Source organism: Epinephelus moara, chromosome 20, assembly GCF_006386435.1.
Source record: "Epinephelus moara isolate mb chromosome 20, YSFRI_EMoa_1.0, whole genome shotgun sequence".
Classification (NCBI taxonomy): Eukaryota; Metazoa; Chordata; class Actinopteri; order Perciformes; family Serranidae; genus Epinephelus; species Epinephelus moara.
In genome coordinates this window covers 23,379,180-23,392,124 of record NC_065525.1, presented here as the reverse complement: position 1 = coordinate 23,392,124, position 12,945 = coordinate 23,379,180, and the positions used below count along the sequence as shown (strand labels likewise).

The window sequence follows — 12,945 nt, the reverse complement described above, 5'->3', positions numbered from 1 at the left end:
ATTCACAACACAGGCGAATTGGCATTTTCCCTGAAATGTTACTGCGGCTGTGTTCAGAATTGCATACTTTTTACTTTTACTGCAGCTGTCCTTTTAAAGTACTTACTTTTGCATTCAGTATGCACACAGTCGGGACATACTACTTTGTCATATTTGCACTATGACCTTTCACCCTCTTGCTCATATAGGCTACCCTTGAAGATAAAATAAGACGCCATTTGTCCAGCTTGCCAGAGACCTGGAGAGCTCTGCTGTTGACACCCTGCAATATATGTAGTTAAGTTTGAAGTCATAATACCATACGTTTTAGATTCTAACATATCCACAACGGTAAAATTACAAATGCATTTCTCTGTTATTGATATTTTAATTTTTGGTTGTCAGTATGCTTTATGATTATTTAGTTCACTTAAACAATGAATGTTCCTATTATTACTATTAGTCTGGTCATCAGCCACTTGAATTCTTTAAAGATATTTTTTAGGGCATTTTTTGCCTTTAATTGACAGGACAGTGAAGTGTGAAGGGGGGAGAGAGAGAGGGAGAGACATGCAGCAAATGGCCACAGGCTGGACTCTCGAACCTGGGCTGCTGTGGCAACAGCCTTGTACATGGGGCGCCTGCTCAAAGCCACCGACGCCCCAGCCACTTGAATTCTTTGTCATATATCATTGCGGCTTCTTCAAAGTGATGTATCTTTCGCTGCAGAGGATTGTGGGTCAGAATAACCAGAAAAGCATGCTGGTTTGCATACTGTAAAATGCAACCAGATGCAGTAGAACATCCTGGTATTTTTGGCATAATGTATTTGGCATATTACAAACTGGGATATACTCATAATGCTTTTCTGGTATGCTAAACAGTATGATAGTATGTGTGTTGGAATGCACAGCAGGCCTTGAGGTGGGAAATTGGCAGTTCAGATTTCCCATTTTTACACATGATCCAATGCAGGAAATGGTCCGAAACATTTCAGGGATTAAACTGCATGTGTGAATGAAGCTTAAATCTGCTTGGTCCACTCCTTTCTGTGGCATTCATTTGGACTTTTCACTTCCCTTATCATTTACTCTCACGGGCCTTCTACTGCGTGTGTGTGTGTACAGTAGTAGCTCAGATGAATAATCATTATCATTATTACATGCGACACATTTTCCAGTTATAAACAATGTGGGTATTAACATTTAAAAGGTCACACTTGCACCTCACGCCACTGCTAGACAGATGAAATACGCATGAAGGTTTGACTGAAGTTTTATTACATAATGCTGCTACTGTAAAAACAAAGAAGCATTAGATGAAAAGCAACACAGATGGTTTACAAAAGGACACTTGTACCTCGAAGGGGCGCTCACATGAACATGAAGATTTAGTGAAGTGGGATATTTACAGCTCTCATTAAGTTAAATAACACAATTTTAAAATTCAAGTCACACTGAATGTAAAGGAGAATAAAGTGCTTTCATGCATTCCTATTTACATTTCACTACCGACACTGTTACGCTGAACTGACACACAGAATAGCAGAAGACTATAAAGCTTTAAATAACACTTTGATAGTCACAGTGAGGCTTAATTTGGATAGGCAAAAGGCAAAGCATTACAAGGCCTTACATATGATTAAACCAATTAAGGCTTGAACAGACTTTATAGTAAGTAAAATTCAAAGTGATGCATCACAGATTTACAGTTTGCAGGTAACAAAAACAAACACTACAGTGTAGTTGTACGTGTTGAGAGACAAGCAGTCTTGTTAAGAAGTGTCCCGACAGTTCATGGATTAGGGTTAGTGGTTATTTTGGCTAATTGTGTGCTGTGCGGGGTTTTGGGTTAAGGGTTAACAGGGCTTGATTGGAGGTTATTCTTGGTTTCCGTACGCACGGAACTAAAGCTACTTGTTTGCAGAGGGAGATGAAGGTGCTTTTAAGAGACAGGGTGGATTAGCTCTGAGCCCAAGTAAGTTAAGATCAGCAGGATCACCAACAATGACGATAGCAGACATTAGTCAGGTAGGCCAGGCTGAAAGACGCCTCTCTCATTCACAGATTTCCTCCTTTAGATACTTAGTGTTTAAATGGTTGTTAATAGCCAGAGCACCAAGCACTAGTTTCACAGCAGTAAACTGGCCTACACCTCCATGAAACCAGAGACTGTAATGCTACACAGTACAGAAGTTATGTTTCGTTACAGATAATTTTCACAGTGTTGATCTTCATATCTGTAGGTTATGATAACATTGTATTCACCAGAATAATTGTTCAGATCTGGGCACATGGTAGCATCACTAAGTTGGAGTCCGATGGGGCAAGAAACTCATGATAGCACCTTTAATTACCATCACTTGCAACCGCTATATGGCCTGTCTCAAGGTCTGATTCACAATACACTTATGATATTACAGCGCAAACACGCCAATAACGATGCTATTTCTTGGCAGTACAGTGCGGGGCGTGTTTCACCCTTTGCGGATGCTTTTTCAGTTTTTTTTATGGGTACAATGTTACCGATATAGATAAGACTGTTGGTCAAACCTATGAAAGAAAGACCCCAGCTGTAATAAACCATGATTATACTGTTGCTATTAAGCAGCTGAGATCAGATGATACATCAAGGACCAACCCTGTCTCCTTGAAATGTATTACTGATTTGGAACAGCATTTTTTTGGAGGGAGAACAGTTATCCTGCATGGATTATGTTTTCTAATAACATAATGAAAAAATGTTAGTTTACTCATGTGGAAAAAATGTAATAATAATAATAATAATAATACAAAGATTTAGTTTTTTATCACAATGCATTGGCGAAACAATTTAGTACTCTACAAGAGTAATTTCTAGAAGACAGGGTTGCAAGGACTGACATCAAAGGCTTATTTTGGGCCCCAGTTGTGTCACTGATGCAACAAAGGACCTGGCTAACTTGCCAGCCCTTAACGATAAAGGCGTCGGTAGATTGGAGGTGTGGTGTTAGCCGTAGCTGTGAGGACTGCGAGGGTTAATGGGGGAGGAGTCTTCCCTCCCGCTCTGTCCAATCAGCTGGTAGAGACGGTGGCTGAGGTTCTGCACCTGACAGGTGCCCAGGACACACCCCACCCTCATTAGATGGACGTTGCCCCTCCCGCTGCCACCGTTGGCGTGACGACGACCCCGTGACCCACGCTGCCAGGCCGGCGCTTCCCATTGAAAACTGTCTCTTTGGTCAAGCAATGGGTCGGACAGCCTCGGCGGGGGCTCTTTGTGCAGCAGGGTCCTCCAGATGATATGTCTGTCTCCCTCCGTGATGTGGTTGTCAACGGCGACAGGGAGATGAGACGCAGTAGGCATGATGGCGGTGTTAGAAGACTTTGGGTATTTAGAGGTTCTGGGTAAATTCAACCTGAGATACAAAGAAATAGAGAGAGAAAGATATTTAGATACAACGCAGAGGCAATACAACACACACACATTCACAGATGATGCAGGGTAGTCATGCGCGTGTTGTCTGCTTGGATTTCTGAATGAAACTGAATCGCTGCGACAAGATGAAATGCCTCACAGGAAGTCAGGCTTGTGCCACAGGAATGTCTAATTTACTCTCCTTTTTTTTCAAGGAGTGAAACACAGAAGGAGTAGATTGAAAGAGAAAGTGAGAAGGAAAGATAGAAGGAGAGATAGACAGAGGGTGGTGAACAGGTGAGAGTCTGCTTCTGTAGCTCACTTATCCAGCCACACTATCTCTGTATCTGATTTCACTGATAGTCTTACTGTGTGTGCGTGATCTTTGACTTCATGTCTATTTAGGGAAACATACAATATCTACAGAAAGATGGTGGTGTCGCCCAATACAGTATATTTATAACACTTCAAAATAGTTGAAATAATACATTTTCATGAATATTTGATTTATGAATATCTGACTTTGTAGTTCTACGTGAAACTTCATAAACTATGAAACAACATCATGGTCTGAAAAACCCTGTTTTCCATATTAAAACCGAAATCATTTTTTTTTTCCTCACAGCTCCACATGGCTCCATGCTGACTCTGAAAGGTTGGCAGACCATCACAAAGAGACAGGGCTTAGCAAATGGTCATTTGATGGGATACAAAATGCACAGTCTTCTTTCTGAGCAAAAATGGATTCCAAAGTTTATCTGAAGTTAATCTGAGGCATCGACAGTCTGAGCTAGACCGTTCAAGGGAATATCTTCTAAAGTTACAGTCTTTTTAGTATAAAATTCTCCCCTACTGTTCTGGTTCACTGCCATCACTCTTGTAATGTTTTCAGCTTCAGTAGGCAGCTGTTTTCAGCAAAAAAAGCTCTGACAATCCTCTGTGCACTTCCTGCCCAGCACCAAACGGCAGTCAGACACCCTTAGTGACTATCTGGTGAACATAGTGGAGCATTAAGAAGCTAAAGAGCCAGGTATTTCCATCAGGAGATGGTGGAGACCAAAAACAGAGCTAAAACAAGACTGAATATTGGACTTGCATTACCAGATGGCCAGGGACACAACTCCAAATTAATGATAGTGTTGCTCCATAACTGCTGTATGTGTCAATAAGCAACTGTTTGCTGCAAGTTCAACTTAAAGGTGATACAAAGTGTTGATTCTTCATCCATGGTCACCACAGTAGGCACAGACAGATTCTCTCTTCTGACTGAGCACAACAGGAAACAAGCACATCTCCTAAAAGATTAAAGTGTTCATTTAAACAGTTGAGACAGCTAAGTACTGCTTACTCATCTTCACCTGCAAAACAGTTAAAGAGTGACAAGCTGTTTCTTATACATGTCTCTTAGTCAATCATTGAAATTTTAGACCAACAGTTTAAAATGTCCACTAAATACATACACATATGTGTTTATAGTTAATCAACAACAGTATCTGAGCTGACAAAACAGGAGCGAGAAACAGAGGAAGCAAGCAAGGAAGTGTCAGCCACACAGCACAATGTACATGTTGGTAAGAGGCTCCTACAACAGCACTCTCCTTGAGTATGTTTGAAGTACTTTCTTTCTCACCTCCCAGATGTCTAGTCTTGCTTTTTTTCTTACATTTTTTACCTTATCATTCATCCCTCACTCTTTCTCAGACATTCAGGAGTTCAGCTGCCAAAGAGAGCCAGTCTGTTTGGCCATGTGAGCGGTCAGAAATTACGCAATACTTAGTATAGATCATGTAAAGTAGCACAGGACAAAGAGCACTTGGTGCTGTACAGCTTTCCCTCAGTGTAGGATTGTTAAACAAGCTCAGAACAATAAGGCAGTAATCTGTTTACTTGTGCCTTTTTCCACTGCTGACAGAAATAAGTGGTTGAATTAAGACATTAGAGTTTGGGGCATACCTAAGGACATATGTAACCAGCTCTTGTGTAAAAAACAACTTACCAATACAGTGTACTGTAAGTGATCTACTTATATGTAGTGAATTCAACATCTAGTCCCAAACTGTTTCCATATGCATCATAAAAGTCTCAAAAGGCACTGAATTTAGTTTCTTCTTCAAAAAAGGTTGCTTTTTAATATTTATATCATTAGAAGTTATTGTTATACCACTGGGAAGTGCTGAAAAATGTTTTATAAAATAATAAACTGCAATCTAAGTGGAATTGAAAAGGTCTTATAAGAAGCTAAAGTTAAATTGTTGAACTACGCAGGAACCCAGTCAGATTAAGGCAGCTTTTAGGGAGATCTACTTAATATTTGTTTTGCTAATGTCAAAGGGTTTATTTGAAGATTAAAGGAGCAGTATGCAACATTCAGAACATACCTATGATTCAGAGTCTAGGGCAGGATTTTATGCACACAGTGCTCAACACAAAGATGAGCATGTTGTGTAGACTTCAAATGGATTGTGGCAGCAGCTGTACATGTCTCCAATAAACAGTGCTAACAATGGCAACAATGCTGACAAAGCTAACAGTGTGAACCTGGGGGAAACACTCACAGGGACTTACATGCACTAAAATGCATGTGCAGCCAGACCATCTATTACGACGCTGGACAGAGAAGCTCGGCTTACAGCACATAGAAGGAGTGTGACTTCATACTCTGCTCAGGACACCATTACTCTGCTATATCTTTACATAGCAAATAGTTGTTTGCTGCGATATTAATTCTCTGACTGTGGATGGACACATTTTGTCTGTATATTTGTGTGTCTGCACACACACATTCACACGTGTTGGCCATTCATGAGGTGAGAAACAAAGAATAAAAGGAGAGGGATCAGATGGAGCGAGATAATGTTTGTGTTTGTTTGGTGTGAAAAATTGGGCCAGAATAGCATATTATCTTTGTCCTGTAACAAATCGTGACTGGTATTCTGATCACTCTTCTGGCCGTACACCTTGGGCCAACACACTGCCAACACACACACAAACACACACACACACACACACACGCACACACACACACACACACACACACACACACACACACACGCACACACACATAAGTTCTCATTCATTCATTCACCCACTCCCTGACCAGCTCTCTGTTGTGTTATAAAAGTGACTGGAAGCCTGTGAGATTGCCCAACTCTATTAGCTTTGACTTGTTTTTAATGAATGCTCAGTTGTGGAAGTTCAGGACAAAAGTCACACACACACACACACACACACACACACACACACACACACACACACACACACACACGCACATGCACACATTAGTGGGCACACACGTGCAAGTGGCATGTGACTGCCTGGCACCGAACAAGGCTCAGCAATATAAAAACGTCCTCACATATAATGTACGCTCTACGTGTGCATGCTCATGTGCACTTTTCTACTGTTTTTTTCTCTCTTCCACAAACACAAAAACACACACATTCATGGTTTAAAGGCCACCTGCAGTGAGGTTTAAAACACAGTTGTCTCTGGAGGGAAAGGCACTCGGCGCCAAAGTGACTCCCAATACAAGGAAATGTAGGCCACCGAACTGCCTGCCAGTGTGACACAAACAATACAGGTAGAAATATCTGCACCAATGTACAGCAATGACAGCTTGCTCCGAAGTTGTCGAATACCAGCACTTGGGCAGTGACTCCTGGCGTCAGACACCAACAAAAAAAGCCATCCTTTCATGTTGGCATCATATGTGGCTAGTCGCCATTATTGTGGAATGGCTTTTGGGGGAAACACGGTGGGGAAATAACATAAGTTAAGAGAGAGAAAGTCCGACAAAGGGGGATGGGAGGGGTGGTGGATAGGTCCAGCAACCACCCATTTTCACCCAAGAGGCCAAGGAGGTTTTTAGCTTCTAGGTTTACTTCCACAGTATGCAGCCCACTGTATATGCACAGTGGTATTTCTCCTGCTGGCTCCGCCCACAACTTCCAGCTTAGCTCGTTGACTTAACGATGTAAAGTATAGCTGAGGCAGGTGGGAATATCATAAGTTTTACAGTTTTTTGCGCATAAACCAAAGTATTGTACAAAATTGAGCATAGCATTAGTTCAAGCAGGACACAATGTCAAGCTCAGCTCACATCCCAGCTACATCAGCTGATATCAAACAACCCAATCAACTGATGGAGCGGCTGATTGATGGAAGGGAGTCAGCTGATAGATCACATGATTCCTTTCTATGCAGCCAACTGGCAAATCTCATTTAGGGTGCCCTATTTAAATTGTCAATCTGCTTTGCAATCCGCCTCCACCCCAGCTCCTCCTTTTCATGCTGTGTCTGACTTGTTGAGGAGGCTTTCTGTGTAGGCCCGAGGAAAGGCGGAGAGGCCCCAGAACAGAGCCATACCACCAAATATCATACTGCAATGGAAATAAAGTTTTCTTTGACTGAAGTGGTCCTGACTGAACTACACTCATTAAATAGTCAGAGTATCTCCAAATTTTCCTTTAGAAATCCTGAAGTCATGCGTTAGCTGTTGGAATATTTCACTCAAAAGCAAAACCTCAACCTCATTGTGGTTTTAGATGAGAAGTCAGGGGATTCCCAAATTAGGATTCATGTCTGTGCAAAGTTTTGTGTCATTTCATGTAATTGTCCTTGAGATATTTTAGTTTTAACCAAAGGGGATAACCGACCGGCAGGCCAACATTGCTAGCTAGCATGTTTTGAGGTTGGACAATTGTCCCAACACTGCATGATTATAGTTGTATAAGTTGAGGTGAACACACACATTTGTTTATGTACTTTTCTATCAGCACTTTTTTATCATGACCTCTCTCACCCACTTTGTCCCTCTTGTGTGTGTGTGTGTGTGTGTGTGTGTATTGTATGATGGTCCACGTAGTGAACCTGTGGAGAGTCTGAGAGCAAAAGGAGCTTCTCCAACATTCCTGCCAAGTTAGAGCCCAGCATGAGGTTCTTCACAGAGGAACTGAACACACACACTTTCCTGTCGTAACTCCTCAAAACTACTCTGCGCACAGAAAACTTTTTGTCCCTGTCAGATCCCCACTGTTTCACTAACAGTTATTGTTCCCAGGTCTGCTCATTATTTTCTCCTCCTCTTTTTTTCTCTCTCTGGCTTTTTTAAATTAAAACAGGCTCCTTTCATTTTTCTTTCTCTGTCCTTTTATTTTCCGAGGCATTTCGTAAAGTGCCAGCATCAGTATTATGTTACATCCATCAGTGCGGGATCACACTGAGATCCTGTCTCCTCTTTCTCTTCAGCCAGGAACTTTTTTGTCGACACCTTCTGCGCTCCAGCCCATTAAAACCTTTTACAGAGCTCTTTTTACTTTTGCCAAAATAAACGCAACTTAAAACTTGCCATCAGGTAGTCGACTTGAGAAAAAAAATGCGAGCATAAAAGTTGAGAAAAGTAATACTGTGTAACCTGTATGCAGAGATGTATGCTTAGTGTTAAATAAAATAACAGCTTGTTGTCGTTCCAGCATTTTATCAGTATATAAAAGAAGCTCTTGATCTTTCTTTTCCTTCCACTATGCACGTATCCAACTTGACCTGATATTAACCGGCATGCTAGTAAGAGCTTGGCTACTGGATAATAAACTGGAGATGCATGGGTCTGCATGTGACACTCATTCAAAAACCTATCTGCTGTGCCTGCAGCATTGGGTCACAAGAACATCCACAACTATCACAACCTACAAATCTGCTGTCTGCAGAGTGAGTTGTTGTGTTTTACTCAGACTGCGGCTTGTTTCCTTCTTGGCCCCTCAGTATGTTCATGTATACTTGCCCCCAATCCCACTAAATCACCGTCTCACCTCCTGTGGCTGAGAGGAATTGCCTCATTCGACTGTTGGACCGTTTTCTCACATTAATGACTGCCAGAAGGCCAGACACAGACCTTTAATGTTCTCCAACTAATGATTAGTTTTATAGTTGATTAACCTGTTCATTATTATCTTGAATAGCCAATTGATGATTTAGTCTAAACATATTGCCCATTACAAGTTCCCATAGCCTGAGGTGTCTTGTTTTGTTCAACCAAAAGTCAAAAACTCAAAGATATTCAATTACAATGACATAAAAGACTGAAATAAAATTGTTTGCATTGTTCATGTCAGCTGACTAATTGAATGATACCTAATTGTTTCAGTATTGAGCACTAAAGGCTTTTTGATGTTGTTTAGTTTTTCTTACTCAGAGTTAAAAGTGTTCGAAGTATTGATTTCAGATTGTAAAGGTAGACAAACATGATTTGGGGCTAAATCAGTGGCCTAAGGTAGTCATGATGGGTCCCAGTGCACGTTACTATGACGAGCCCTAGTGCCAGATTTTGTGTCTAAACTAGCAGTCTGTAAGGGCTGATGCACACCTTGAAGACCTTTTGTGGACAGGTGTGTAGGAGCATAGAGTCCAGACAAAAAGAAAAAAGGTACTTGCACACTGTCCTTTAAATTGCAAAGTAGTTCATAAAGTACTTCGCAAGTTATAGGACAGTGTGCGAGCACCTTGTGTCTAAACTAGCAACCATATATCCTAGCACCTCGTCACATGATCAAATAAAGACTTTACATTACAGCATCAACATATATATTACCCAACAGTCATCTTTGTATCATCTGATATGACAAAATACCAAAGGAAATAAGAAATGATTTGTTTAATTGAGTTGTATTTTTGAGGAGGCAATCTGAATCACTCTTAAGGGGCCCATCCTTCTCCAAACTCTTTGGGACCGCCAACCGTCTGTATTGGGATGGGCTAAATGATATATGTAATGATAATATCTATTAAAGTTCTAACATTGCCTTACAGTTTGTTTAATTAAGAGCAAAAATATAATGTAGGGCTTGTTGTACAGTATTGATATGAATGTTGTACCACTGATGGACATTAAAGTATAACAGAGTAGCAAGTTAGTAATTAGAGGAAGGCAACTTGGAGAAAATCAAGTATCCAGGGGCATGGATGTGGGCGGTGCGGCTGCCCTGAGGGCCCTGGGGTGGGGGAGTTAATGGAGAGGGTGGGCCCTGCTACGTTTGAAATACACCTGTGTTAATTTAAAAAATGTGCCATTTGCTCTATATGTCCTCAAAAAGGGAAACCCATCTGTGTTATGGTTTTATTTATTTATTTGTTCTTTAAATAGTCAGTAGCTATCTAAAACAAAAGTACATGCTTTTTTATACAAGCTATATAAATACTGTAAAAACTTTTCAATTAAATGACACATTTTTTATTTTCTTTGATATTTTTGTCAGATATGCAGTGATGATTGCTGGATAATATGTATGTTGACGTTGTCTAATGTCAAGTCTCTATTTGTGTCAAGACAATACATGCATGATAGTGTGCACTGGGGCCCACCGACACTGCAAATATCACAATATTTTTGACCAAATACCTCAATAACAAAATTGCAAGGTTGGCTATTGGTGATTTCATAAAACATGTACACAGTGAGTTTTTTGATAATAGTAATGTGGATGTATGACTAGGTGTGTAAAAGCAAATAATATAACAGCTAGAACAGTCTGATAAGTTCAGAAATTTAAATCACCTTTTATGCAGCCTTTAATTACAGTATCTAAAATCTAAGGCACTATCTAGTCTAATATCACAATATCAATAGCCCAAGCAGTAATAATACAGTTTTTTTCTGAGAATATTTTTCCTCCCTACAATCTGACCCAGTCATTGCATGGAATAATGCTGACTAATGATAAAAGCATTTAAGTTTATTTTCTGTTTCACTGTAGAAACTGACCTCGCACTTAATATAGACATGACTCCCTGGATCATACTTTGCCCAACTGAGCAACATCACACCTTTAACTTATATTTCTCGTTTTCCACCTTCAACTAAAACATCATTGATGCTTCAGTGTGTAAGTGCTGAGTAAGGCAGTGGTACCTCTGTCTGTGAGTGAGGCTCTGCAGAGTCAGAGCCCGGCACTGGATCTCCAGAGGCAGGAGGCCGAGCAGCAGGCACAGGCACGCCGACAGAAGCGCACACATAGCGGCGCAACGGAAACGCACTATCCGGTGGGAGGCGGAGCAAAGAAAAATAAAATATTATACTTTTTATGCAAAGAAAGTCCAGTGAAAACTTTGTCGCAGTTGTCGAACTTTTAGTAATCTCTAAGAGGTTAAGTGTCCCGTATGGATGAGTGACCTTGACATCAGTCTTGCATGCTGCATCCTCTCTGCACACTGACCTTCTCGCTTTTAATAAAAAAAAGAAATCCGCAGGAAAACGACGTGGAAGCACCGGAGCTCACTGAGGCTCACATCGGGAGCAACTGAACTCCTGAGCTCTTTCATTTATAAAGCCTGATTGAGGGAGGAGGAGGAGGGAGGAGGATGAGGAGGAGGAGGAAGGCTTATTGTGTGTCCTTCTCAACAAGGACTTAACAACCTTATACCTCTAATGAACCAGAGAACTCCAGCCTTCTCATATAATCTTGATTACAGAGGTAAAGTGCATTCAGCCATAGGCCTGCCTATTTATTGTTTGTTTAATGTGAGGTCAAGGTGACCTTACAGATGTCCTTATAGATTTGGTTAGTGGATCCTGTGTCTTTTTACACAGTGAGAATCTATTTGGTCAGATTGACCCACTTAGAAATGAACTGCTGAACCCATCATTAACACACAGAGGTCATAAAAAAACGTTTTATTCACTGTGAGCACGTTTTATTTGCACTAACATAACCTCATTTATATATCATGTAGAGACAAGCTGAGGAGTAATATATATATATATATATATATATATATATATATAAAACGTTTTTAAAGGANTCATGTAGAGACAAGCTGAGGAGTAATATATATATATATATATATATATATAAAACGTTTTTAAAGGAATTTTAAAAGTGTAAAATATTATATGTTCAATGATTTAGGAGCATACACAGACATTAAATGAAAAGATTCTTACATGAAATTATTTCTTACATTTTCCTGGTGTATTTTAAGTGCATAAATAGTGAAAGAATATTTTTTTGCAACCAAAAACTGTGATTAATGACTAGAGATTTGTCGATTTTAAGAGGCGCCTGTATCAGTTTACTTGTACTCTGGATTTCTGGCAGCTAAATTGACAAAATCAGAATTCAGACAACTGTTTTGTACAGTCTATGGTTTTAAAAGGGCTAAAAAAAAGACAAAAATATGCCAAAATCAACATGGACTTTAATGACAAAGCCATTATACGAAGCGCTGTTGAGCTGTAGACATTTAAAATGAAAGCCTGCAGATGTTATATTGACCTTGAAGTTTGAGTGTGATCGTGGACGATTGACTGATAAACACAATTATCCGTCAATAATTAGCTCACAGTAAATCTTTGTTGATAAGAGATGAAAGACAGGCCTTTCCTCTGACATCAAAGATGCTTGCCCCTCAGAGAAATCACATGTTATATCTGAATAGTATATGCACAGGAGCAGCTTTGTAAATCTAGATTTATGCCCACTTGCCCTTTTTAAAAGACATGTCTCGTGCAGACTATGTTCTTGTGACATTTGTAAAGTTTAACTGCAAAACCTGACATTTATCTTTACAACTCTACAC

The 12,945-nt window shown here is 40.2% G+C and overlaps 1 protein-coding gene across 1 annotated transcript; it reads right to left on the bottom strand.

Annotated features, from left to right (window-relative positions):
• Positions 1-882: 882 nt before the first annotated feature.
• On the bottom strand, positions 883-12,102 carry adm2b (adrenomedullin 2b). Its single transcript, XM_050072543.1, has 2 exons — positions 11,279-12,102; positions 883-3,376 (listed from the first exon to the last, which is right to left on the bottom strand). The coding sequence occupies exons 1-2, from the start codon at positions 11,380-11,382 to the stop codon at positions 2,968-2,970; spliced, it is 513 nt and encodes a 170-aa protein (XP_049928500.1). The 5' UTR covers positions 11,383-12,102; the 3' UTR covers positions 883-2,967.
• Positions 12,103-12,945: the final 843 nt, after the last annotated feature.

Bases quoted from the DNA above. Each gene is read 5' to 3' on its own strand.
- adm2b (XM_050072543.1), bottom strand. From the start codon at position 11,382: ATGTGTGCGCTTCTGTCGGCGTGCCTGTGCCTGCTGCTCGGCCTCCTG. The intron at 3,377-11,278 runs GTACCACTGCCT...TTTGTATCTCAG, and splicing joins AGCCTCACTCACAGACAGAG to GTTGAATTTACCCAGAACCT.